General features: G+C 43.6%; 1 protein-coding gene across 1 annotated transcript; it reads left to right on the top strand.

Moving 5' to 3' along the window:
* LOC126527064 (reticulocalbin-2) lies at positions 1-22,106 on the top strand. The gene is made up of 6 exons (XM_050174784.3): positions 1-414; positions 713-860; positions 5,415-5,562; positions 9,716-9,832; positions 12,896-13,104; positions 21,663-22,106. The coding sequence occupies exons 1-6, from the start codon at positions 207-209 to the stop codon at positions 21,832-21,834; spliced, it is 1,002 nt and encodes a 333-aa protein (XP_050030741.1). The 5' UTR covers positions 1-206; the 3' UTR covers positions 21,835-22,106.
* The last annotated feature ends 5,731 nt before the right edge of the window (positions 22,107-27,837 follow it).

The following is a 27,837-nucleotide window of genomic DNA, read 5'->3' as shown; positions in this document are numbered from 1 at the left end:
GGAGCTGTACGTGTTCTGTGGCTGCACTATAGTGGTATTGTGTTTCGTATTGTCACGTATTGTGTTGTGGCGGCGCCTCATTGTGGCTTGCAGCAGCTGTCACGAAAGCAATATAGGATTGTGAAAGAGGCAGCTGAAGCTTGGCAGGAGCTGTAAGGGAAGCTGATTGTCGCTAGTGTGAAAGTGTCGGTGGAGGAATAACTGCGATGTTTTCGCGTGAGGTACCGAGCCGTTTAGTATGGATGGCAGTGTTCCAAGTTTTGTTGATTGTGTTCGACGTTTCGTGTCACGGTCACAGTCATCACAACGAACTCAACAAAGAGCGGGTACAGGACGGTGCAGTCGGATCCAGGGGCCAAAAGCACTTCGAAGCCGAGCAGCACGACACGAGCTTTGATCACGAAGCTATCCTGGGTAAGCTTCACGGCTTCGGCGAGATTTTGTCTTTGAAAGAACATAAGATGACGTGCTGATGGTCGTCTACGTATGCGCATTATTCGATTGCTGGACCGTCTACGGTGCTTTGCATCGCTGTCATGTGGTGCGTAGGCCGCGTCGGTTAATAACAGGATTTGAGAGTCGAAGCATACTTTGTTCCTCATCGCTTTCCGGAATTCTCCTAACCTGCGATCATTTCCTTCCTTGCTTTCTTACGCTAAGCGAATATTCAAAATTATCCGCTTCGTATTCTCTTCTTCGTTTGTCTTTGCAGGTAGCAAAGATGCAGTTGAGGAGTTCGACCAGCTGCCCCCCGAGGAAGCTAAGGCCAGGTTAAAAGAGTTGGCGATTAAAATGGACAAGGATAAAGATGGCTTTGTTGACAGGCTTGAGCTCATTGACTGGATACTGCGTTCTTTCAAGTAAGTATTAACTATCGCACTTAAGCTAGGCTGCAGAATTGCGCGTTGGGTTTCCATAAGTATTGGAAGGAATGGGCACCAAAACAGTGCTTGCTGATGAGGCTGTATCATCAGGCCATAAATAATTGCAGCTTTGACACACCTTTTTCCCGTCTAGCTAGATGGCAAATTTGGCATCATATTGGGAGTTCAACACCAGCTACTTTGTTGAGTCAGGTTATTACATGCAGTGTGCTGTGTTGTCATCAGAGAATATGCTGTGCTTGCCGAAGACACTCCGGGAAAGTTAACACAAGGCATCATTAGTCTTCAGTGTTTTTGAAGAATAGCACCGCAGCAAGATATATAAGAAAGATAGATGGAAAAATTCACCACCTTGCACTTTTATACATGTGAATTTAGGGTAGGAATAGCAATTCGGGCAGGTTGGTCTAAGTTCGTAGAGTGATTTTTGAATTGCGAAGCACTGAAGTGGGGAAAGAAAAGACGAAAGGGTTAGCAAAAGAAACGTTCGTGCTTGTCCTCCTTTCACTAACATTCTGTTCTTCTTTTCTATCTGAACTTCAGTCCTTTGAGCTGCAAAAATCAAGCCATGAATTTGGCGGCTCTCGTGAAGGGACCCTCAGGTTAGCTTTATAAGTCCCTTTTGTTATCCTGGTATTCACTCCACAGGCCTTTGTTCACTGGGAAAATGTCACATTGGGAATAATCTATTCTGGGATTATTTGCAAAGGAAAGATCTGTTTTTGAAAACATACCCCGGGTTACGTAACATGGCCGCTTCCTTGACCTTTTTTGGCTTCAGTCTGTTGGCTTCACATGATTTTACCTTAAATCAAGCATTAAAGTCCCATTTCCCTTTACTCTTGCTCACTGCATAGCTAGCATCCTGACTTTCACAACCTTTCTGCCATGAGGTAGCATATACGAGGATTTATTGGCCAGCTACCTGCTCATATGTTCACATACTACATGACTCCTGTGATTGAAAGAGCGTCCCACACCCTACAACATGGCCTCAAGTGGCATTGGCTAGCACTCCTAGGGCCAGGTATAATACACACAAGCACCTAAGCAGGTCAACAGGACTGCTTCTGCAGTAGCTCAATGGTAGAGCAGTGCATGCATGATGAAGATTCGACTCCCATCAGTTGCTTTGTGTCGTTGCTTCCATATATTTTTTTTTTAATTCAAAGCATTCTTTGGCTAATCCCAGACAACTTGTGGTAGGTGGGTAGGTCCCTGCCTCACCTCGTTTTGGGCCGTTTTAACACTTTCCCTACCGAGCTTTTTGACTGAAGATAATACAAAAATACCGATTTCTTTTTTTATTTGCCTAAATAATTATTTTCATTTTGAAATAACCAAAATATATCCTTAAAAGCACTTTATTTGTAAGATACATGCAAGATATTTTTTGAAAGTGTGGAGAGAGGATTGGTTTCACTGCACCACACAGCGGAGAGTCTCCAACTTTCTGTAGTCCTCGTTGCAAAACATGTCTCTCTGGAAATTCAAAAACAATACTGTGACAAGCGGGGCTCATGCATGTGACAAGGGATGTCATATTCCTAAATTGTTGACTTGATGTGGTACATTTCAAAGCACAGAATTGTGCAGCGGGCTACTCCACATTCCTTCTACCAGGTACATGTAGTGGTTGGTTTCACAGAGAATGAAATCTGTTAGTTCATTTGTTAGAAACAATTTTAAATACGGTGCACAGTTCCCATCCTCTGTCACAGGGACCTTTATGCCAGGTGTGGCTGTGAAAAGAAATCTTGTCTACTGCCAACACGTTCAGACGCTGTCGTCGTCCGAATCCGGCAACGCAGACGGACGGACGGAAAAAACTTTAATGGAAAACGGACCTGCGAGGTTGCCAGCCCGGGCTCAGGCCACCCGGGCATTGTGTGCGGTGAGGCATAGCCTTTCCACTGCTGCCCGGGCCCGCTGGATAGCCCATAATTGGTCGTGTAGTTCTGAGCTAGTCAAAGCGCTTAGCCATCGCTCCTCGAGAAGGTCCAGTTCTATCTTGTCCTCTACGTATACTGAACTGATCTGTGTGCACTTGCACAAGATGTGTGCCATGTCCGCGTGTTCGTGTTTGCAGAGCTTGCAGAGAATATATGCTGCTCAGTATCGTCGCTGCCACTCTCGCAGGAAAATTGAACTTTACTGTCAGAGTCTGACAAACCTTCCGCAAACAAATGTTTTTTTTTTTTTTTTCTGGAGTGGAGCTGCTGTCAGCATGCGCACACACAGAGGACGATGCCATGTTTAAATACCAGTTGCCCGCATCAAAACGTTACTCGAACAAAATGCAATTTTTGAATTAGTTTTTTGTTTTCTTAGTGCACCATCTGTTGAAGCCAAAAAGAACTAAACAAAATTCATCAGGGTAGCTTTACTGTGGCCGTGCACAAGCGCTTGTTCCAGCATGGATGAATGCAGCTCGTCTACGGTAGGGAAAGGGTTAATAACAGGAAAATCCGCGTGTCCAATGGTGAGATCGAACCTCTGACTCCCAGCGAAGCAGCTGTATGCTCTAATCATTAGAGCACAATCACATGCATATTTTTCTCATGCCGATGCCAATTAGATCTTTGAAGCAACTGGCGTGTGCATCACATAGCACAAGCAAGAGCTTGTGCGCACGTGCCAGTTTATGTTCATCTGCAGGCCTACCACTTTCCCTCCCACACACCATGAACAGGAATGTGCCAGCTAACGCTTTAAGACATTGTGTTAGACTGCACTGCCCTGTGAGTTGGCCTAGATCCCCCACTCCTATCCTCGCAGTAGATAACTCTATGAAGATGCTGTGTCACATTGTACAGCCTTTAGGATTGGCCCAGGTCATAACAGAACACGTAATGCTTACTCGTCGGACTAAAAACAAAACTGCCTTCATGTCGCTGTCATAATATCATGATCATCGCCGTTGTATTGCTTCTGTCGCCGCACACCTTCTCGGGTCTCACATGCAATTGCTTGCTTTATGCACACACATCGGTCCATCTGGTAACTCTTTCAAGAACTCTAAGTGATGCTGGATAGCTAGCTACCTGCAAAATGTATCTTGTTACATGTGCTTTAGGCATTCCCTGTTTTTGAGACAGGATGGAAAGCATGAGCATGTACATGGCAAATTAATCATTGTCCAGGACACCTTGACTTCAAGAATCCGTCAAAATCCCTTTATTATAGGAAACTCTCAGTACTTCCATTACTTAACTTTCACACCCTTTCATATGGTCTTTGTAGCATTGTCAACACATTTTTTTCATTTTACTCAGTTATTTTTTGTCATTGTGGCTATATCTTTCTACACTTTTAAGGTTGAATATGCAAATCAGTTCTGCAGGACTATGCAAGGTGGCAGAAGTTTCACAAAAGTATCTTGTATTCATTTAGGTTGTGCTAAAAGAAGTTAGCAGTAGGTATTAATCCAAACTCTGCATCAAAGATTAGTAGTTCTGAAGCTTTTGATTATTGCAAACCTGTTGCAAACCTCACAGATCACTCGGAGACGCTGTTGAGTAAATTTTTAATATGCAAAGGCATGCCACTGGCTATACCATTCTGCCATAGAAAAGAGAGGTCAAGGGTTAGACTCCTACACATGATGGTGACATTATGTGAAAGTGTAATTCAAGAATGCCTATGTGCTATCAGCATCAAATGAACCGTGAGCAGCGAAGTGCATGGCCGAAGCATAACCGAAGGTATAGTGCATGCCATCCAGTCATCCCACTGATAGGCACGCACATCTGGTTAGACCGCACTGCGTGATGATGCTTCCCCATACTGCAATATTTTAGTTTCTGTTCTGGTTCTCTATTTGAAAGCAAAAAAAAGATGACAGTGCAGTAAAAATGATGGCACAAACTATACCACGTGCACCACTGTATGCATTTCATTTGATGCCGATAGCACACACGGTTTCGCTGCACTGTGAGATAATACTCCCCCTATGTTTAATTTTTATTTTTCACCTAAAAGAGAAGCAGAACAGATACGAAAACATTGCAATATATTGGGAGCATCACCGCGCTGTGCAGTCAAACTGGATGCACACTATATCTTGAGTTATGCTTCAGCCACGCGCTCCACTGCTGGCATTGAAATTAGTCCATAGCCTTCCACTATGCCACCCTTCAATCGCTTTGTGCAGCTTTGGTGTGTAAATGTGATCAATTATTGAATTAAAAGAACACTTGTTTCTCTCTCTTTTTTTTCTGTAATGAGTTTCAGCCTGAACACCTTCAAATTTGTTTCCACGTCATCTGGCTACTATATATGGCCAATTGTTACAAGTGCTGTTTGCATGCAGTACACTGGCTTGGATTATTTGTAATCCCTTGAGAATTCTGTGTAGTACTGTGTAGCAGACACCTTCAATTCCCTTAGGTATCTCTTTTTTATTATTTGTGTCATCTTGGGTATAACCCGGAGCTAGTATTGTGTGAATGCCTGGTATTCCTCCCTAGCTTTTTTTATGGTGATCTCGCATGTGTGTTGTATCCATACGGTTTCTGTTGCTCTCAAAAGGTTGCTTACACAAGAAGAGGCAGCTGAGCGATTTGAAGATGAAGACAAGAATGGTGATGGAAAGGTTACTTGGGACGAGCATGTGAGTGAAGCCTTCGGATCACCACAGAAGATTTCGGACAGCGACAGTGAAGATAATGACTTGAGAGTATGTGACCTGCTTCTGCCTTTCTTGCCTTTGAAAGCAGCAGTGGATAGGCCCTTGTTGATGCAGCCTCTGCAATATTAAGCGTTTGCAGTTGCACATTTTGTGTCAGTTGGACAAAGTTAGCAGTAGACATGTCACACTGCTCAGATTTTACACTTTACTGGCTTATGCATAGTAAAAATCGTACAGAAAGGAACTGTGCTTGAGCAACTTGGGCTAACATGTGCTAGCTTGTTCTTTTGGAAATTCCCATAGAGAATATGATCTAATGGTACGAGACCAGGGGCGGTATTCTCAAGTGATCACTCTTTGGAATACTGTTACTTTTCTGAGATTTGGCGTGACTAGAACCAAATGCTACGGACACCAGTGTTTCTGGCAAAATGCCAAGCTTGCTTTTGGAATGCTGTCGTCGCACCAAGCAGTGCTGGGAACCAATGTCGCCCAGGCTGATATGTCTGGCGTTACACAAAATCTCACGAAAGTGATACTGCTATAGGTGAGAGCGATTGACTGAGAATACCGCCCCAGGTGAAGTAACAAAAAGCTCTCCTATTATGCTAACGAGTAAATTGCATGAAATTTGTTTTAACGGCCGTGCTTTCCTCTTTCTCTCTGTCTCTCTTTTATTTCATTATTTTTTTGTGTGTGTTTTAATTTTCAAACATGTACTCACTGTTGCCTCTTGAACAAAGAGAAGTAGCCAACGACTTTAGCCTTTTGCTCCACAATGTTGTTTCGTCATAAAGGGCGTGCAAATCTAACTGAAACTGAGTCTTATATTTAGTATACATGTGTAACATCACTGCACGTGAGCGGTTTTCTACAGTACTAATAGCACCGACTACACTGTGTCAAAAAACTGCTGGTTCTAATGAGGTTGAATTTGAAAGAAAAGCGGTGGTATTTTAGTTTACCTACACATACACGACATCTGCTTATATTTCCTTCTTAAAAGCATTGTAGCACTGCGTGCTGAATGAGACTGCTAATTTCATGATGCCAGCGTTCCATCAATCACATCTCGATGTGCATTTGCATTTTTGTCTTTGGAGAACGCATTGCCAACTGGAGCAAAAAGGATGTGAGCATTTTAACTGCTGTGGTGATGACTGTTGAGGAACGCATACTTTAGAATTTTTTGCAATTTACTACTTTGTGCAGAAAGCATTTTAAATTCTTTAAACATTGGATATTAGGATCATCAGTGAATTCTGAAATCTGCATGTGCCTTTTATTTGACATGCTTGTCACTTTTTTTTTCTCTGTGCTAGTAGTGAAAAGGAAATGACCTCTTGTGTTTTCACCTGCTAGTAGGGATGTGGGAATAATTAATATTTCGAACACAAGTTGAATAGTTATTGCTATTTGATTTGTGAGTTCACCTTTTGAAATTGTCAAATACTATTCTTTCTTGTTGAAAAAAAAAGTAGGCACCAACACATACTGGTGACCTAAACAGATAGAAAGTGTCATTTACAAGTTCCTTGACTGAACAGGCATCCTATTCTGAATGGCATTACATGCATGTATCAAACAATATAAATGTAAGGTTCTTTTTACCAAACAGGCTCCATGCAAACTTTACATTTCTTTTTGTTTAGAAATGAGAAAGTATTCTATTCACTAATCAATTAGTTATTCGAAGGTAAATTTTCTAAAATGGTTCTGTAGTAGTATTCGATTCAGTTAGGAAATTTCACCATTGGAAGATCTCTACCTGCTGCAAGTATTTCTGTCTTCCCTCCATTGCTTACGTGTTGCTCAAGGTGTTAGGCGAAACAGACAAAGGTAGGGCAGGAACAAGCAGTTGTGAAGTACTTGTCATTCAAGCCAGCTTTTCAGCTCACAATGAGCCACGTAGCCCTGTATATGTCAGTTCTGTGCTTGTTCGAGTTTTCGAGCACATCGAATTGTTTTGTGCTGTCTCAGTTTCAGAGCACATTCCACACTAAATGTCTGGCTTTCACACCTTGAGCTTCAAACAATACATTACTTCTCTTTGTTTCTTTTCCTTCTCTCATAGTACAGCTTTTTTTTTTTCACCTTTTACGTGCAGCAGCTGCGTGAATGCATTTTGAAATTGAATTGTCGCTTTGACCAGCATCTAGAGCAACTGCAAAAGTCTAATTGCGCTGATGTGGCGGCTCTTTAATTTCAGAACTTAGAACGTGTAACAGTATTACAAAACCCCAGCCAATCTCTGTCAAGGCTTGTCGATTCTGTAAGAAGAAGCCGGAAGCAAGTGTGTATTTTTTGTGCTGCTGCCAGAGGATTTCATGCCAAATAACGCTGAATGATTTTTTGTTCAGTAACGACAGTTGAAACGTCAGCGTGTTCGAATGTGGACACCCACACCTGGCAGATTTCGCAGTAGCACGAAGGCAGGGTCTCCGGGCAGAGTGGAAACAAACTTGGGAATGCAGTCCACGTGCAAGTTGTCTGTGCTACCATAAAGAGAGGCACGAGCCAGTCAAGCAATACTAGATGCAATGATGTGAATAAAACAAGGACATGAAGACATGCAAAATGTAAACCTCAAAGCACTTGTCGAGTACATTTTCTGCATATTCTATTATAACTATGTACCTACCAAGCCTTTGTACTACTGCAATTCAAAGCTGAGTAAGCTGTCAGTTGCTACCCTTTTGTACCCATGTCCCTTTGTATTCATATATCCCAGCAAGCATTGTTAGACCTGGCGGACACGTGTGCAGAGAATTAACAGCCAGGGCAGCATGTTCAAGAGGCCCTGGATGGTAGCATTCTTTGAAAATCTTCTGATCTTACACATTGACGGGATTCCTTCGACCTTTGCTATTATTTGTTCAGTATGTATGCATTTCAAGCTGGATGTTGTTCTTGTACCTTGAAGACACAAATGACAGTAATTTGAGGGTGTATGAATTTTACCGTCTTTGTGTCTGCCACTCTGCGCTCCACCGAGGTGGGAAGATGAGACAGAAGAAGAAAATCGACTGCCTAACCTGTCTCCCCCCTTTCCCTACACACACCCTTTTTTTTCCTTGTTTATAAAAGACTTAGTGCGCTATTTTCTCTTTTACTCAATGCATTAAGATGAAATACATTATTTTATGTTAGCCTAACACCTAAAATGCTGTCAGCTTCTGTGTTATTCTGTTGAGCCATTCTTGTGCATTGTCCAAAGAAAAATATGTGACAAGACAGAACTGCCGGCTGCAAAACCTCTTGGGCTCAATTTTGGCATTGGCGCTGTATGAAACAGAAAGATGTCGAGAATTTTGTGCAGCCAGCACATGGAGCTCCTACCTATATGTGCTATTTAGAGTGACGCAGTGTGATGTCATTGGAAAACTACAAAATTATGTGCAAGTGCTCAAAGCTAGCAGTTATTAGTGGAACATGCTAACACGCATGACTCATTGCTACAAAGTAAAGTGTGCATTAAACGAGTAGAATTTGTCCTTGGTAATATTGGTACAAAACGGCAGGAAGGGTGAAGCTCGGGCATTATGTTTAAAGGGTTAAAGGCCAACTGCAGTGAAATTTTGGCTGCGTAAAAGCCTAGTTTAAGGTAGCGTAGATATAGGTGAGGCCCCATGCAAAATGTTCAATTTGAAATGCGATTGGAAACATCACAAAAGGTTCACAAACATGCAGCTTCTTGGCATGACCTGCGAAGTTAGGCTGTGGTGCACTGAAAAATCTCTTGAGACAACATGCTGGGACTTGGGTCATAGCTGCTAACCACCATGTACACGCATCGTCTGCTTAGGTGCTGCTTAGAGGCTGCTAACAAGAAAGTTATACGATTGCTCACCCTGCGTTTTTGCCAAGATTGCTTCCATGGTATGAACTAATATACTCATTTATAACTGATTTAGCCGAAGTAAAATTTTGTTGCAGTTGGCTTGATCTGGTTAGGCACTGTCCAAATCGATTGCATTATGGAAAGCTGGTACAGAAAATTCAGGGATGCGACGCCACCTGTCTTTTGTTTTTCCATCTTTCCTGGCTTACCAAGCTTGCTCTCTGTGGTAAAGGTGGCTGCTTTGTCATTGCAGTGGCGTGATTTACTATTATAGATGAACTTGATATCCCTCTGTCGTGTGCCTATCAGGCATGGCAAAAGTGAAGAGGTCCTTAATACAAAATATATCTTCTCTTTCAGCTTCTCGAAGAAGATGACCGTTACTTCAAGGCAGCCGATGCAAATGGAGATGGCGTGCTGGACAAGAATGAATTTCCCAAGTTCTCCCATCCATCTGAATTCCCGGAAATGCAGGAGGTAATCGAAGCATTGTGTGCTTTTCTCAACAGCTCTTACTTTTTACCCAGCTTTCAATCAACACAGTTTGCCAGGCTGTTGCTAACAGCAAGTTCTCAAATGTATGCAGGCAGAGTGTTTTGTGGAGTAGAATATGTTTTCATGGCTTCCTCAATAAAATCACATGCAACAGCAAAGCAACACTAGCATGCACAGTTTGCACTTTGACTTCGTTCGAATCTTGGACTCAGCTCTGTCATTAGCTGGGAAGAAATGCAACATGAAGAAATTCACCGAAGGATCTATCGGTGCACGGACTCTTAACACATAGAAAGTTGTTACAAAGGTTTGAAGCAATTGCTGAATTCTTTAAACATTGAAGTGGCGTGCTCAAGATTGTGAAAACCCTTAAATTTTATTAGGTGCTTAAAAATTGTTGGAACTTGCTCTTAGCTATGTGCAGGGGATGGCCTCTCTCTCTCACTTTCTTGCTTCTTTTAGAGCGCAGCTCTTAAACACTCGTTCCTGCATTGAACGTCGGCAAGAGCACATGAGGAGGAAAATGGAGGAGGGAGCAAAGGGGAGATGGCCTGTGCATGCACTGAATTGCCGGCGGCCACGGCAGCTTGAGCCGTATGGGTGATCTCATCCTGCGTTTCTTAGAGGGAATCAGGGTGGCATGAGGTGGGGAGGATAGGTGGTCTGTGGGAAAGGGCTACGCTTGTCCGCGGTGTCAGCTGCTGAGGTCAGTCCACGGTACCAGCGTGTGTGACAGGGATCACTGCTCCTGCAAGGGGCGATGGCGAGCGGCTACGAGTAATGGCTCGATGCGACTCTCCCTTGGGTGTTGTCACTGCTGACCCTTGTGGCACGATTTCACCACGCCGAAGAGCCCACTCTCGTCATTGGTGGAACGAAAGTGTGCGAAGAAAAGCATAGTGCCGCACAAGATTGACTGTGCGGCGATGATGGCTACGATATGGCACCAGAGTAGCATGCGTCGTCTCTATGGAAACAAAGCGCTGCATGAGCTGCATGGTGGCTGCTGTGAATCGCGCCCACATGTCACCCACACGCTGCCTCTCGCAATCTCCCGATTAGCGAGACATTTTCATCAGACTTCGCTCCATTTTCAACGTGCCGCACGAGACAGTTTGTACGCACCAGCTACACTATTCACAGCATTCTCTTCCTAATGTACACCGTCTACCTATATAATCATAACACAAAATATTGACATGCGAAGTGAAGATATGTATAGAGCTGCGCTCAGATTTCGCATGAGGGAGTATCGTAATCATCGGGGACATTTTTAAAATTTTTTTTAGCTGCATATAGCACCAGGAAGCCCTTGAATAAGGATCTCTATATGGATTAGAAAGCAAAAGAGGGTAGTCAACATTCTAGCCGAGATGAAGAGGAAAAGAGGTTGTGCTTGTTATGTGTAGGGAAAGAGAAAGCAGGAAAGCGAAGCACAGTCGAGTATGGCAGAGAATTAGGTGTGATTACACCTAGTTCCTTAGAGTCTCACAGCCTTAGTACCTTACATATTGATACTGTATAACCATCACAAAAGCAGACACAGAACACAAGAAGAAGTGACAAGGACAAGCATTTTTCCTTGTCGCTTCTTCTTGTGTTCTGTGTCTGCTTTTGCGCTGGTTATATCAATCTGGAATACCAACTAGCCCAGTCTAACACTTTGCTTTAGTACCTTACAACCTTGTGCTCTGGGACCTCCTTCTATGTCTTCATTAATGTATTACACTTAATAACTCAATAAAACATGATTCTGATTCCGAAATTTTCAGGCATAGGATGGGGTCATGGTGTAAGACAGGTGAAATTGGAGGTCAATGGCAGAGGCCTTCGTCATGCAGTGAACATAAATAAGTTAGGTAGATGACGGTGACACACAAGTACACTAGAACTGCATCATAATGAAGTTGAAGGAGGAACTGAAATTACTTTATTATAACCATTACGCCGTTACCAGTGTTATCTACCCTTATGGCCAGCATTACTCAGTGTGTGGAAGGAAGTAGTTGCCGCTAGGCAAGCCAACACCAGAGCAACAGCCCACCATGGATTGTAGTGAAAAAAGTGAAAAATGAGCACACATGTGTCAATTTACTCTTCTGGCATAGACCAGTCTCTTGAATTATCGGTGGTTTTGTGAGTATGCCAGTGGAGCACTGCAGTCTTCTGTTGTCACAAAATGCCCTTGTGACTGTACGCAGGCAAACACTTCTAAACAGTATCAACTTCTTTACATTGGTGTCTAGCAATAAGTGTTGTATAAGAACAGATGCCAGCAGTGGTCTGCTGGCACGCTCAACAAACAGAGCAAGGCCTCAAGCATGGGGGCTGCCCAATCTCGGAGGCCATGAGACGAGGGATCACCCAGAACACAAGAGCACAAAGCAAAGCCGTTGATCTCTCCCATGTATTGCAGACCCGTGGCACATAGAATGAAGACAATGAAAAACAAATGTGCGAGTTGCTGTTGTGGCTTGGCATGCGCATCGTAATACAATGTGTTGGGAAGTTACGCACAGGTATTTGGCTTTTATCAAATACTTTCCAACTTGTTGCACTCAGTCAAATAAATAACCCCAAGTGCTCTGGTTTTCCGTGGCCTCTGAGATAGCATTGCACCATTGTCTCCCTAATTAATAGCACAACCAAATGTCAGAGGCCATGGCTTCAGCATATCGCAGTCATCACTGCTTGGCGTCAAAGAAGTGAAACATGTTGTTGATGAGTTGAAACACATCACAAAAACAGAATTTGTTCTGATGCATTAAATCTGTCGCTGGTGGCAAGCAGTAAAATTTACGCACCAAGGCATAGTATAGTAAGGCACTGAAGACACCAAAACCACTGGTGACAATTAGTGATGCTAAATGTGGTCACATTCTCATTGTACTTTTATGGAGCACCCATGTAAAAATTGTGTTGCATTGCCCAAGAGAATGTGTACAAAAAACCTTGTAAAGAGAGCTAGCAGACTAACTGCTTGATTGCACGTTCTTTCAGTTCTGCTGGTTGAATCGCATTGACAGCATGTTCCTATTTCTCCAGACATTGTATGAAGAGACAATGAAACGCAAGGACGTGGACAAAGATGGCTACCTGAGCCTTGAAGAGTTCACGACAGAAGACCCAGACAAGCCACTCAGCAACGAGCAGTACATTGCAGAAAAGGAGCGGTTCGAGGTGGACTATGACAAGAATGGTGACAGAAAGCTTGACAAAGAGGAAACTCTCAACTGGCTCCTACCAGGAAATGAGTAAGCATTATCATTGTTCTCTGTTTTTTCTTAGTGCTGCAGCAGTGAAAAGCTCGAAACTGGATTTACTGTGTCCGCCTGCTGTTTAGGTTATATAGTCATTGTCACGCCGTCGCTGTCATTTGTGTGTTATCGCATCATCATCAGGCTGACTTCTGATTCTCATATTTGACATAAAAAGGCAGCGCACAAGTGCATCTCTCGAATTGTTTGTACTTAGTCTTCCGTAGTGAATAAAGAAAACATGTGCAACTGAAGGAAGGGATGCAACAACTCTCACATACAAACTTGCATTAAAATCATCTTAGGGTGGTTACAAGCAGTTTATGGACTCCCTAGAGGCCTCCGAGAATGTCCGAAAAACTGGGCAATCTGAAGAAAAAATGAATGCATGCCTTTTACTGCCCCCAAAGGCTCAAATTGCCACGGGCATCCAAAATAGCTCTGAAGGTCTGCCAGCACACTTATCAGGTGTATCGGTCCTCATACTTCGACAGCGGGTGCATGCGTATATAATAAAGGCGTATGTACATTGGGGGCAAGGACTTACGGAGTTGCCATCTGTCGGAAGCACCCCCCTTGCGTAGTATGAGGGATAACACGGCAAATTCCTCGTGGGTTTGGCTTACGACGCTCAATAAAAACACCATGTGTCAGCCCTCCTGGAGATATCTGTAAGTACTCTCAAAACGAGGGAAGTTATTACTGTCAAAATAATAATCTTGGGCAAACTGAAAGCACAGAAATGTTTACAGACGCTATCTCCTTACTGAATATGTACCGCGAACGCCACTGCGCGCGGTTGCCACGATGGAGTCTCTTGAACCAGCTTCTGTGAAAGGTAGGCAAACGCTGAGAGCAAACTATGTGAAATGTGTTCATATAGTGGGCTGTCTGTATAACCGAATGGAGCATAATAGAATGAAGCCTCAATGCAGCAATCGCACGGGTTCGCAGCGACCACCTGCGCGTCTGCATGCATGTCCACGCACAATGTTTTGCTTTCGCTACAAGCACGTTTTAGCACCATGCCCTGAGCTTTAGGCAGCAGAATATGAGTATTTGACAGTACGCGAGCAACCATTGTTGCGTGGACGCTATCAGAACTGTTCAAAAGTCATTTCGTTATAGAAACTTCGACGCCTACGGCTACTGCTATGTGCTGTTGCGACGATTCAATCCTTTTTTTTTTTTCTAAATTCTTGGACGATTCAATATAATTTCTAAAGTTGCGTCACACTTTATGTTTATCGGTTTTCTCAGCGTGCGATTTCCTGCTGCTTCTTTTTCGTAATCCAGTACATTAATTCATAACACAAACATAACCATGTGCCATGCCTTTTTTTAATGTGCTTCTTACAGCTCCCTTTCCATTCCAGTGAACTTGCCAGAATCTAGAATCAACAAGTTCATAGATCAAATAAAGCGTCATGACATTAGCTGGGCAGCAATTGCTGGCGAGCGTCTCAGTGTGCATTTTCGGCTGGTCACTGAGCATCGCAGTCCCGACGCGGTAGCAGAAATCTTCCTTGCGTCTGTGCTTGCTGCATGCCCGAGTTGTAGCCGATAGCTGTTTGCCGGTTCTAAGTTTCGCGAGGCAAGCTTCATGCAGCGTCTTGTTCTGTGGCTACATGTGAATAAGGCTGACACCAGGCTCCATTGCATACGTCCGGCACTGCGGCACCGAGCAGTAGCCTACCATGCTGCATGCCTCCACAAGCAGCCACTAGCTATTATAATGCTTTCAAATGCTGTCAAGCAGATACCCAAGGTGGGAAAACTTCACCACTTAATCAGAACCGCAGTGCAGGTGGGACTTTAAACTCTCGTTTTCCGTTTGCTTTGGCACTTCCGAAGCAGCTGACGCAGCTGCTGTGTCCACGTGATCCCTTATGCCACGTCACAGTGGTGGAGCTCACCCCCAATAATGGCCCATGACAGTGGCCCCTTTCAACTTTTGGTATGTTTCACTGCATAATATAGAAGAACTTGCTGGGCTAGTTGGTGCATTGCTTTGAAGAACCAAGTTACGCATTCAAAAGGCAACCACAGGAAAAGGTGATGGAGACAGAATTCTTATCGCGCTCTTTCCGTTTCCATTGCCTTTTCCTGTGGTTGTCTTTCTTTAATGCGCAACTTAGTTCTTCACATCACTGCATAAAACTGCCATATTGCAGCAAAGCTGACTTTTGGGAACTGGCATTGTGCAACGCTTCACCCTTATTGTGATTTCCACACTTTGAAGCCATCGGCAAGGATGACAAAGGCAGAGTAGAGTCCATGACATTGCTGACAGTGGTGAATCCTTTCAATAAAAAACACGGCCCCAAACAGGATATGTGGTAATTAATGTTGAAGTAGATAGGCCAAGCGTTGCCGCAGTGCTGGCTATGACTGCCAGCGGGTCAGCGTGCGATAACTTTTGTTTGAGGCTGTGAGATAATCAAAATGGTGGCAGTGGTGGCTTTAATGTCGTTTTGGACCTGTGGTCCCAGCAAAAAGTCTGGAAAATCAGATGGCAAAGGGTTTCAGCATATCGGTTTTCAGACATTCTTCTACATTGCCTCTATTTGGTATGTGACGGTGCTACGAAGGCATGCAAATTATCGGGCAAGTCTGAAAAATTGTTCATTTACTCATTTTTATTCAGTCGCCCTTATTGTTTGACAAGCGGGTCTCAAGGCTGCTCGTCCTCCATGCTGTGCATTACTGTTTGAGATTCCAACCACCTTGACGCTCTTGACGACAGTCTTGAATGAAACCGCATGCAACACATCACACATGCCACACATCAACCGAGACACAAAACACATTGTGCCACCAGATAACCTTAATTCTTAACCTCACCTATTCCTCCATTTTGAAAATATTTTCCTGCCTACTACTCAATTTAATATACTCTTTCATGTTTTTATGTTTATATCAAATGTATGTCCCCTTTTTCCCATATACACCTGCCCCCGCCCGCTTCTGCGCACGTAACCTTCCTATTTGTTATTCTGGTTTCGATTCCCCCCCTCTCTTCTCTCCTTTTTTGTCGGTTTTTTTATTATATGTTTTTTGAAACACCTTCACCAACACATTACGAAGTCCCAGACGTCAGTATACGTTTTTCGGCGTCTCAGCCACACAGGGTATCGCCATTTCTGTATGCCGCCATAATGACACCTTCGTTGAGCTACTGGGGCTAACGTCCCTTGAAAGACCGTGCCGCTGCCTTCCTGTTACATTGCACCCAGACTCCTTGTCACCGTTTTAACTACTTCAAAATTACTCGACACATTGCTGCTATGCTGCTCAAGTCACTCAACTCATGGTTTCCTTTGGGGGGGGGGGTCTTTTGTGTTACTCACGCACTGACCGCCTGACCGGCTCTTCTAATGCCACAAAAGATATGCTGCCAATGACACCCCTGAGTGCTCCCTAACCTCTCGCTTCCCCAACGCCCTCCCATGCCCCACTTCTTTTCTTCTTTTTTTTCTTGTTCTTCCTTTTTTTTTCCTCTTGGTGTCCCCCCCCCCCCCTCCGGTTTTTTTTTCTCTCCTTTTCTTTCTTTTCTTTTCTCCCCGCCTTCCCACTCTCCCGCTCTTGTCCCCTCGTCTTGGGAACGACGCTCACAGAGGTCAGGCGACAGCACTCATTACCTCTGAAGTCTCTCCCTTTATAACCAACCGCCACCGACAAAAACTGCACGTGACGTCACTGCACTAAACCTTTAAAACTGATATGTCGAGGATGACGAGGCCGCCTTTGATGAAGATAGGTCCTCCTATCGAAACGTTGGCCAGCCTTTCTGAGGCACCTTATCCTTGTTTACAAACTTTATGCCACAGTGTGCTATTCCATCTGTCAGCCCCCTTCTTGATTTTGGACTTCCATGCCACACATTCAAATTTCATGTGCACAATGCTTGCAGCAATGCCCCTTTTAATCACCTGAAAGCATAATGCAGCTTGTGGCAGTGCGGCAGTTGGCTGCGGCCTTGCTGTGGAGAAGAAAACCGCATGAAGATTCGCACAGGAATAGAACATGCTAGCAGGTCCATCCAGAGCAGCCACATCTGTATACTGCTCCTAGAAACTGTTCGCACCATGTCTGGCTGGATCCAACAGGGCACAAGCCTGCCTCTTCGCAGTGCCTCCACCCATATTTACTTGCATAATGATTGCACTTTTTTGTCCAAAAAAATTGACGGCAATTCTGTGGTGGGATCATTTCGCGGGTTAAATTCCCGGCGAAAATATTTTTTTTTTTCATCCCACCTTTGCTGCGGGATGACAACAGGTCAACAAGCAGGCGGCTGCCGCTGTAGCAGTGTGGGACACCAAAACAGATATGGCGGCCAGCGGAGCAAGCCGATTGCACCAAACGCGATTATTGTTCTTCTTGTGTGTACATTACGCGCATTGAAACAGTTTCTTCCGTATCAGTAATGAATAATATCGTTAATATTGGCAAGTTTGGGACAATAACATACTCATGTCCACTTTGAGGAGGACAGAAACGGAGATAGGCGCGCGTAGCTGCCAGTGACATGAAAACACATGGCGGGCATGCTGCGGAAACTGCGGCATTTGTCTTCACTACTAGCCTAATACGGCACGTTTCCGCTAAGGGTGGGTGAATATCTTAGCTGTGTTACAAGCGTTGGCGTATGAATAGGGTACACTTCAAATGTATCAGTATAAATGTGGCCACCATAGTTGCCGCTCGCGATTTGTTGCGTGCCAACGAGTGCAGACGAGAAGAATCAAAAGGCACCTTTTTTGTTGTTGTTGGCCAAAACCATTATGAAGCCTACAAGTAATAAAGCCAAGGCAAGTTTGGTTGTAGATTTTTTTTTTTTTTTTTGCGTGGATATGCCATGCCCGCCAGCCTAAGTGCCACCTCCACCAGCTAAGCCTTTTGAACATTGAACCTCAGCACATCTGATATTATATAAGCATGCTGGATCTATGCTGTATGCTGCGTGATGGCGTGGTCGTGATCTGGTGGGATATGGTGACAATAGCAAGGCCATATGCAGTGAGACAGCAACTAATGTCACCTGGTAGTTGCTTGTGGAAATTAACCAGCACACGGGTATGTGCATGATGCTTAGTGACACATTTTTTTTCCACATTTTCGCACTCTAAAATGACAGCCTTACATGATGGCAGGCTTTACATCTGTAAAAAAAGTATACAGTTAAAACTCGATCTAATGAAACCCGATTTTATGAATTTTCCAATCTAACAAAGAAATTTACATGCCCTGGCAGGTACCCATAGGGTTCTATATTATCAACCCGAATTAACGAAAAAAACTTGACCAAACTCAATTTAACAAAGTTGTTCTTAAAATAAAGAGTAAAAAAAGGTTGTGATTTCGTTCCAATTTTGACACAGACAGGTTCTTCTTCGAGCGTGCACTCCAAAGCTATCGCATTAGAACATCTAGGTGCCATGGTCACATCCCTAGCTTTATTTTGACGAGGCTGTGTGCCGCGCCCATGCACGAAACAGCAGACTCAACAGCGCCTCGGTAGGGGTGGTGGTGGTTGCATTCGTTATTTCTTGGTTTATGCAACAGATTGCTGGATTAGCAGCAAATACAATGCTACGGTAGCCTTTGCGTGTCGCTACATTACAATTTTAGATTTCGATGGACCGAAAAATTCCTTTCTTGATTTTACGAACTTCCAAATTTAACTAAATAATTCAAGCGTAGGCATCACTTCGTTAAATCATGTTTCAACTCTATAATATAAGACAGTCATAATGTCTGTGTGCGCATCGTGTGTGTGCTAGAAGGGAGGTGTAGCTTTCACTTTCATTGCTCATAGCCTTAGAACTTAACCAGATACATTTCTGGGGCTTATTAATGCTTTCCCAATGTTGTATGGCCATGAAACAAGGTAGAAGAAGAATCTGTATAGTCGAGCGTGCCTGTAATGAACCTGGGCATCACACTGCACCTGCTCATTATGCCGCAATGCTCTTAATGAATCGACAGCTCAGAATAGGGGAAAGGAAACACCATAGTCACTAAACGAAATGCAGTATTTATCGGGGAGAAACATCGGTGATTGTCATTTGCTTCTGCAGAAGCAAGACCCAATGATGGTCCTCTCAAGCTTAATTAGCGCGAAAGTGTGCTTCTCACCAAGGCGCTCAGAGTAGACAAAGTGCCAAGCTTGAAATACATGGCATGATTATCACGATTGCAAACGCAACATGTAGCAAACGTCTGCCCCTCCACAAACATATGTTTTTGCTGGAAACCACAGAATGTGTGGCATCACAATGTGCAATGTTAAACTGACAACTGTTTGATTTCTCCACCTTGCGCATCAAAGCTATGCCTGCGCCTTGTCCCCAGGCATCAATTGCCCAAGAAATTGTGCCATGTGGTTTTGTCCAATTCTTCATTGGTCGCTTGCGTTCCACAATTCTCAGACGATGCCACCCTCCGCTCCAACGAAATGGTCCCAGCCAATGGCATGGGCTGGGCTGCCACAAGTCGCTGCTAGACTGGTTTTGTAGGGAAGCATTGGCATCTTTTACGGTTAATGTAGGCATGACCATGGCATGACCGACTTTCCATTTACCACCTTGAATAAACCATGAACGCAACAGAGCGAAGCTGGTATTAAGCTTACTTAACACAGAAAACAGAGGTGTGTAGAAAGGTTCCGAAAGCATGGCAAGGGTGATGGTGAGTGTGACACCTTGGGAGGCCTGCTCTGTATTTTACGGTATCTTTCACAATGTTGTGCTAGATAAGGGTTGTACCCTACAGCAAACCTGCATTGATGTCGCCACCAATTGTGGTGTCTGGGTAGTCTGCCTGAAACAAGCACAGGAAAGTGCTAAACCTGAAAGGGGGCTAGGAAAAACAACCAGAGTGTTGCAAGACCACTGAATCGTAGTGAAAAGAGCTGAGCAATTCTGCACAGCTTCAGGCTTATTGATTAGAATGGCGTGGCTTGGGTCTCAGATTCATTACGCATATTCCAGTCTGGGGCAGGCATAATTGATGTGTAGTCTTTTAAGCTCTGCACAGGAGCCAGTGAGAAGTTTCACTATAAGAAAGCAAGCATGTGATTTGCTTTAAATATAATGTGAGTCAGCGTGCAGTTGGAAGAGAGTATAAGTAATCTGTACAGTGAGGTACTCGTAGGCAGTTACAGAATTTACTGAAATGCCTGTATGAGAATAAGTAGGACATGGTGGTCAACTGTGGGAAACTCTCAGTAATTTACATTTGGTCATGTTCATTTCCATATTAGATATATTACACTAGGCAGTTGTGGTAATTATATAAGCTTTGAAATTAGCAGTATGGGAGTAACAAGAAATTTTCCTATAAATCATGCAGTCATCGGCAAAAGGGCAAAGAGAAGAACAGATATCACTGGGTAAATAACGAATTCACAAGGAAACTCTTCTGGCAGCTGTTTCACTATGTGTAAGCATTGTGCCACTTGCTCATCTCCACACAGGAATTTTCAATGTAATGAAATTTGATCCAACCAGTATAAACCCTTATCAACCCTTAGTGATTGTTATCAACATTATCGTGACATACCAAGTTCTGCTAGTGAGGAATGTTTTTAGAAAGTCTAGTGAAGCACTGGTGGGTCTATATTCGACAGGCAATATTTAAGCATTAGTAGTTAATAGTTAACATTATCGCAAATTTTCGAGAAGTAAAAAATATGCAGCCGATTAGACTTCCAGAATCACCGAACGCATGCAAATCACAAGTGAGTAAATGTGACCACTTGCGTCTTGCAGGAAAAATGTGTCCAAGATCTGTGTCGACTGTGGTGAAATATCTGCACCGAGGGAGCTTGTTAAATGTGTGAAAATGATGTGTTCAAATAGTTTACATGTAACAGATGATAAGTGAAATAGACCCATAGTCATGTAAATAGGTTATGTGTGTCAACAGACTTGTGAAGTGGAACCACCTTGTCTGTTTTCTAATCTTGTGGCAGCTGCCCATCATGAAGCGACTAAATAAAAATGCAACACAGAGAAATAGAACATACGTGTTTAGTCTTTTGGAGAAACTTAGAACTAACGCCATTGTTGCCACACAAGCATGATTGTTTTAAGTTAACAATAGTTTACCTATATCAACAGGGTTAACAGTGATGGAATCCATTGTAAAGTACTGTGCACCCATGGAAGATAGAGGATTGAAAATTGTGGAACCATTAAACAAAACGTTAAAGGTGCCATTAAGTAATCAGGCGCAGGTGTATTAAGGAACCAGCTGTCCTGATTGGCTAAATGAAAATAAAATCCTTTCTTTTAACAATATTAAAAACACTTTCACTTAGTTTTCAACAGTTTCGGAGATGCAAGTCTACTGTTTCCTCTGCCCAAACGTATTTGCATTTTCTGCTGCTTCAGTTTCCATCACATTGTCTGGTTGTGACATAGTGCATATTGGTCAATGCCACAACTATTCTCCTTTCAGGCTTCACATTTTCTGATCGGCTAGAGAAATTGTGCAGCAGAACCCTAATGTCTTCTTGTTTTCCTTTCCATTCCTGTGCTTCATTGCAGTGAAGTTGCAGAACAAGAGGCAGAACATCTCATAGCCAATGGCGACGCTGACAATGATGGCAAGCTTTCCATACAAGAGATTATTGACCACCACGAACTCTTTGTTGGAAGCGAAGCAACTGACTATGGCGAACATCTACACAACACCAGCCGATTCAGTGATGAACTTTAGGGTCACATCATCCTTTTGTGTATTGTGTGTGTGTGGGCGCATGTATCTTCCTGTGAGTTAGTGGATACAAACTGAAGCAACTTGAGGCATGGATGTCCCGAGTGGGAGTTTTGTTTTGTTTTATAAACTTTATTTTTGCTCAGGTATGTCTGCACCTTGTCATGTTCGTGTATCAGGCAGTTATTTATCTGTTTGTGGGTGCTTCTGCAGAGTGAATGATTTTCTAGACCATTCAAGGCCAAGGGTACAATAAAAAATCTCTATGCCTCCTGTTTGTGCATTATATTCTTTCAAACAGCAGTAAACTAGTGTGTGTATCTATATGCATGTATATGGGCCACTATATTGCATAAGCATGCTGTTCACTCACCCGAATATGTGATATTTTTCCATTATTGGAGTAACGAACTGGGGGTAAACCTATCCAACAAGATCTAAGCTATTTAAGTGAAGTTCTTTCTTCCTCCATAGGAAAGGATTATGTTTCATAATAAAGTGACCCAGCAATATTTGTGAGCATTGTCGTGCACTAATTCAACTGAATCCCATTGATATGCTTAGTGTCCATATGTTTTACAAGCTTATGTATCAATGAAGCCGGGTCCTACAAAAATGCTGCTAAACCTCGTGTATTGCTACCCTTCCCAATACTCATTATTATGACCTTTCCTGATACATCATGCCATGGCATGCTTGCACAACACATAGCAAATTTGGTACATCTTAACAAAGAAAGCATGAAGCACCCAGTTTCTTTAAAAATTGTGATAAAGATGCTTGTAAACAAGAAGCAAACCTAATCTGGCACATATCAGACAGTTGCACAAACCACACATTTGTGGCGGAGCCATGAACGAAATGGCAAATGCGTATCGGGCTTCTTACCTTGAATAAACTGCTGAATCTCTGAGTTGAAACACCATCCTAATGTGTCTGACCAAGTACTTTACAAAGTGCTCCCTGCTAATATTATTTTTCCTGCAGCCATGTAAAAAAAAACTTGTCGCTAAGCAAAAAAACCTTCAAACTTGCGTGTTCACCCTGCTGTTATAGGGTGTTACAATTTGATCTTGGATTGTAGGGCAAAGTGACAATCACTACAATCGCGCTACAATCCAAGATTATGTTACCGTACCAACTCGCCTAACTTTCTATCCTTTTGTGTTACAATTTGATGGTGGAAGTTTGAGATGGGGGAAATTTTGACCTTGATTTCTTTCTGTCTAAATAAATGCAGAGAAATTTAAAGAACATTACACCAGTGTAAGCTACAGCTTCTCCTTAGTGTCTCTTTCGTGATTCTCTTCACGGGTGTATGCAGATAAAGATAAGTCTGGCTGGGCATGTCCGGTGACCATTCTTATTTTGATCAAAAAAATATATATTTTGCTGACCAAGTGCCAAGAAAACAAAATCAATCTGTATTGCTGGAAAAAAATATATATGGATGGGACGAAATGCAAGAACACCCATGCACTTAGATTTAGGTGCACGTTAAAGAACTCCTGGTGGTCCAAATTATTCCAGAGTTCCCCACTACGGCATGCATGTAATCGAAAGGTTTTGGCACGTAAAACCCCATGATTTCTTGTTTTATATGAAACTGCCGGCCACTGAGAAGCATATTTATGTGAATTTTGATGAATCTGCATTTTGGTTAGCTCCCAATGGAAAAGTGTCGTGGCTATGGCTCTAAAAATATTTAGTGATGGAGTACGGGTCAGTAGCATTGATTCTAATTAATTATTACAAAGTATCATCACTGTGAAAAAGAAATGGAAAATCGCACAATATTAGCCACGGCCCAGATTTCTTTTTTCTCCATATCTGCTAAGAGTACGATTTTCAAATTTTGTCAGCGTGTCCCGTTGAAATTTGAGGCAACTGTCTTTGCTCTAGGCACCACTAAAAGTTCACTAGAAGTTCTCAAGTTTACACCTGTTGCTCGATTAGCGGAGTCTTCTTTTTTTAAAGCGATCCTCAATTTTCTTTAAAATTTCCCATATTGTCTAGTGACTTGAGCCAATGTAATCTGGAAAAACATGTTGCATCATTTCTGTTTCTGAATTGCAAAGCGAGAAATATGAGCGAGCAAACAGCATGCCTGCGACATACGGGCTCCGTATGTCCTCGTGGATTCAGGCTCCCTTCTTGTGTGATACACCCGCCTTGGTTGCTTAGTGGCTATGGTGTTGGGCTGCTAAGCACGAGGTCGAGGGATCGAATGCCGGCCTCGGTGGCCACATTTTTATGGGGGCGAAATGCAAAAACACCCATGCACTTAGATTTAGGTGCACGTTAAAGAACCCTAGGTGGTCTAAATTTCTAGAGTCCCCCACTACGGTGTGCCTCATAACCAGAAAGTGGCTTTGACACTTAAAACCCCATAATTTTTTTTTCTTTTGTGACACGAAAATGCTCCAGGGTGGTTTGGAAAGCGAGCATGGGTAAATGATATTTGGGGGTGATAAAGCTCGGCGCTTTCATAGAAAGGAATTGTGAAATCTGTCCATGGGCATAGCGATAGAGCGGTGGGGCAATTGTCACATGGTTTGGAGCACTTTCCCTTGTTTTGGGGCCTTTAAAAACATGTCCTGCACGTATTTCTTTAGAAACAGAATGGGGAAGGTGCGAGAACAATTTTTTTAGCTGTACACAAGGCAGCAAATTAGTCAAACCGGGGGAGCGCATAGCGCAATTCGCAGTGAGCTGATATCACATTGGGATGTGCATTGCGAATGGCATCTATAGGAAGGAACAGCCTATGCACTTTTGATCTTCGAACACTGTTTATCTAATGTTCTTTTCAATAATGTTTTGGACCAGTTTTAGACTAACGATTGGTGATTAATAGCTTCTAATGAGTTTCAGCTTAGATTGTGTGTCACAAGTACATACACTAAAACTTCGCTAAAACAAACTTGAAGGGGGAGCTGCACTTCGTTATATCCATTACTTCGCTATAATTATTGTCCACCCTCCTGTGAGGCCTATATTGACTGCCAGGGGAGGTGGAGGTGTGCTGTTACGAAGCACTGGCTAAGCAAATGGCAAGGCATGCTCTGCATCGCCAATAAGGACCGTGAAACATTTTCTGCCGCTTTTCTGTCAGTGAGATGTCTGCTAGCTTTCTTACAACTATCAATGTTAACCCACCTTGCGCACACTCAAGCAGCGATGTTGCAGCTCTTACAGTGTTTCCGAAGCATACTGGCAGCTGGAGCACTGCAAGCCTCCGATCTTGTAAAGCACTCGTTTCTGTGCATAAGCAGCCACTTATAAATCAACACTGGAAAGCATTTCTTTGATGGCATTCAGAGAAGAATGTTGCACTGGATTGGAGGCTAGCAGTGCTCTGCCGGCACTTTAAAGAAGCACTGATAAGCAGAGTGATCGTCAAGAACCAGATCTGTGGTCACAATTTCTAACAATCCTCTTTATTTTTCATTCTTAATTGTTGTGCCGATATGCCCAATTCCAACAGTACAGGCGGGAGGTGGCTTTGTCAAAGCCAATGATGATGGGAAAAAAGGATAGAAAATTTAATGGAAAGTTTTAAAATGGGTGTTGAGCTTAATGCAAATGGCTGTGCATGTGAAACAGGTTATTGAGGCCGTGCTTAGATGGTGTGACACGCACTATATATACATATCGCATTGCCAGGTGTCCAACAGCTCTCTGGAGTTTTAATGAAATAGCGTTAAAGGCCTTGTGTCGCAAAAAAATCCGGTGTCAGCGTTGGAGGCGGTTTCACGAAAAATCATTCCGAACCGCAACCATGCAGGCCTTCCACGTGGCACAGAGGTGTTACTGAACTAATGGAATTCCTCAAAGTAAAATGTGTCAGAAAAATAGTAAATTATTACCTAAACACAACCTACACAGAGGATAGTGTGGGAGTGTAATGTGAATATGCGAGAAAACATCATTCCGTTACGCAGTAACTCAAACACAACCCCTTTTCCAGCAGTTTGTCCATTCATAGAGCGGCATGGTCTGCTCAGTTCATTGCAACAACACCATCAAGATCGCGTTTGCCTCTGAGCATTCGCAAGAAAGCTGCGGTTGTGGGAAGCGTGACAAGCAGTCGGGGATCTTTGGATAGTATCGCGTTCCACTCTTAAAGGTGAAGCTTAAGCATCCTCCAGATTTTTGAACTGCTGGTGCTGACGACTAAATTACAAACAGTGTTACGTGCCGCCAGATTTTGGCCAATCGACACAAAATGAGTAGTAAAACTTGATTGTGAACTAAACAAGGTTCCTCATATCTTGTATTCATTTAAAGTGTTGTTTTTTTTTTCCTTCGCAACAATGAGCTTTTGAGAGAGATCTTATTTACAGGAAAGGCAGAAAGGTCGAACCTGTGCTGGTGCACTCTAGTCTGCTCCTCTACACTGGGGAACAGGAAAGGGGAGTGAAAGTATAGAGGTGGACAATGAGGAGATGAGGACTAGATGCTTATGTACATTAGACAACGGCCTTATACTAAAGCTGCTCGTTTGTAGTCTCGTGTCACACAGGAATTTCAACAACTTTTCTTTCATTGTCTGCCTTGCAGTATAGGCCATGGGCTGAGAACATACAGTGCCCTAGCTACGACAGTGCGTGCTTGTCTGCCGACACTGACTGGGTAACTATCCAGCGTCTGCCTCCTTGGCATATATGCTGGGCAACCAGATAATGTGTTCCAGCATTGCAGGCGTCTGAAAGTGTTCGCAATCGGGCCTATCCGACCAGCCGATGACGAGTGTGTAGCGGTGGCTGGAAGCAATGCCCAGCCGAATCCTGCATAGCAATGATGATTGATGCTGCGTAACCTTCAGGGACATACAGAATTTCCCATGTGGGTCGACTGCACTTGAGGGTCTGTGTCAATGTAACCATTACTTCGTTATAAGCCGTTACATTATAACGAGGTTTGGCCGTAAGCCGATAGGGATCACTCATGTTTTCTGTGGCTTTTCATTCAATTTGAGGGGATGGATGGGATAAACATTAAAGCATGGTGTTTATGGTACCATGGTTTGTCGGAGCTACTGCGCCAGTTAACAGGCCAAGTATATATATATCCACCAACCCTTGTTTTGTTGGCGCTGGCTACACACATAATTGTTGAATTGAATTCTGAGATTTTGCGTGCCATAAGCGCGATTTGATCATAAGGCATGCTGTAGTGGGGAACTAGGGGTTAATTCTGACCACCAGGAGATCTTTAAGGTGCCCTCAATGCGCGGGACGCGCACTTACATTCGCACGCCCGAAACACGTTGTTCTTCGTTCGTCATCGTGCTGTTTGCACTCACAAACGCAACTCGACTTACACACAATGCGTTGTGTCGCCGCACATCGCTTCCTTTGATCTCAAACCACTGCTAGGCGTTGCCTGCGCCATGCGGGCGACGTCTGTGATGTTTCGCTGCGGGTGGGGACTAGGGTACAATGGCCTGACTGTAACTAGGGGGCTCTACGGAGCTAGGTGCGTTTCGCGCAACCTAGGCACTGCTAGGACGGAAAGCACCTATATGCGCAGTTCCACTTGGCGCGACGCGCGGACGTGATGCAGTCAACCGGCTGGGCGAGCGTGCGAATGTAAATGCGCGCACGGCGCCACGGGCGTTTTTACATTTCGCCCGCATCGACATACGGCCACCTCAGCCGGGATTTGATCTCGCGACCTCGTGCTTAGCAGCATAACACCATAGCCGCTTCACCGCGGCGGGTCACACGTATTGTCGATCTGTTCGGCACACCAAGCAAGAGTTTCACTGTGTTGCCATTAAATCATCATCAGCCTATTTTTATGTCTACTGCGCTGAATGAAGGCTTCTCCCGGCGATCTTCAATCCTGTTTGCGCCAGCTGACGCCATTCCACATCTGCAAATTTACAAATTTCATCACAACGCTTAATCCTCTGCCGTGCTCGACTGCGCTTGCCTTACCTTTTTTGGTGCCAATTTTGTAACTTCTATAGACAACCACTTATCTGACCTACAGATTACA

The sequence above is a fragment of the Dermacentor andersoni genome, chromosome 9, assembly GCF_023375885.2.
Source record: "Dermacentor andersoni chromosome 9, qqDerAnde1_hic_scaffold, whole genome shotgun sequence".
NCBI lineage: Eukaryota > Metazoa > Arthropoda > Arachnida > Ixodida > Ixodidae > Dermacentor > Dermacentor andersoni.
The sequence above is the reverse complement of the archived record's forward strand: the minus strand, read 5'-3'. Positions and strand labels throughout refer to the sequence as shown.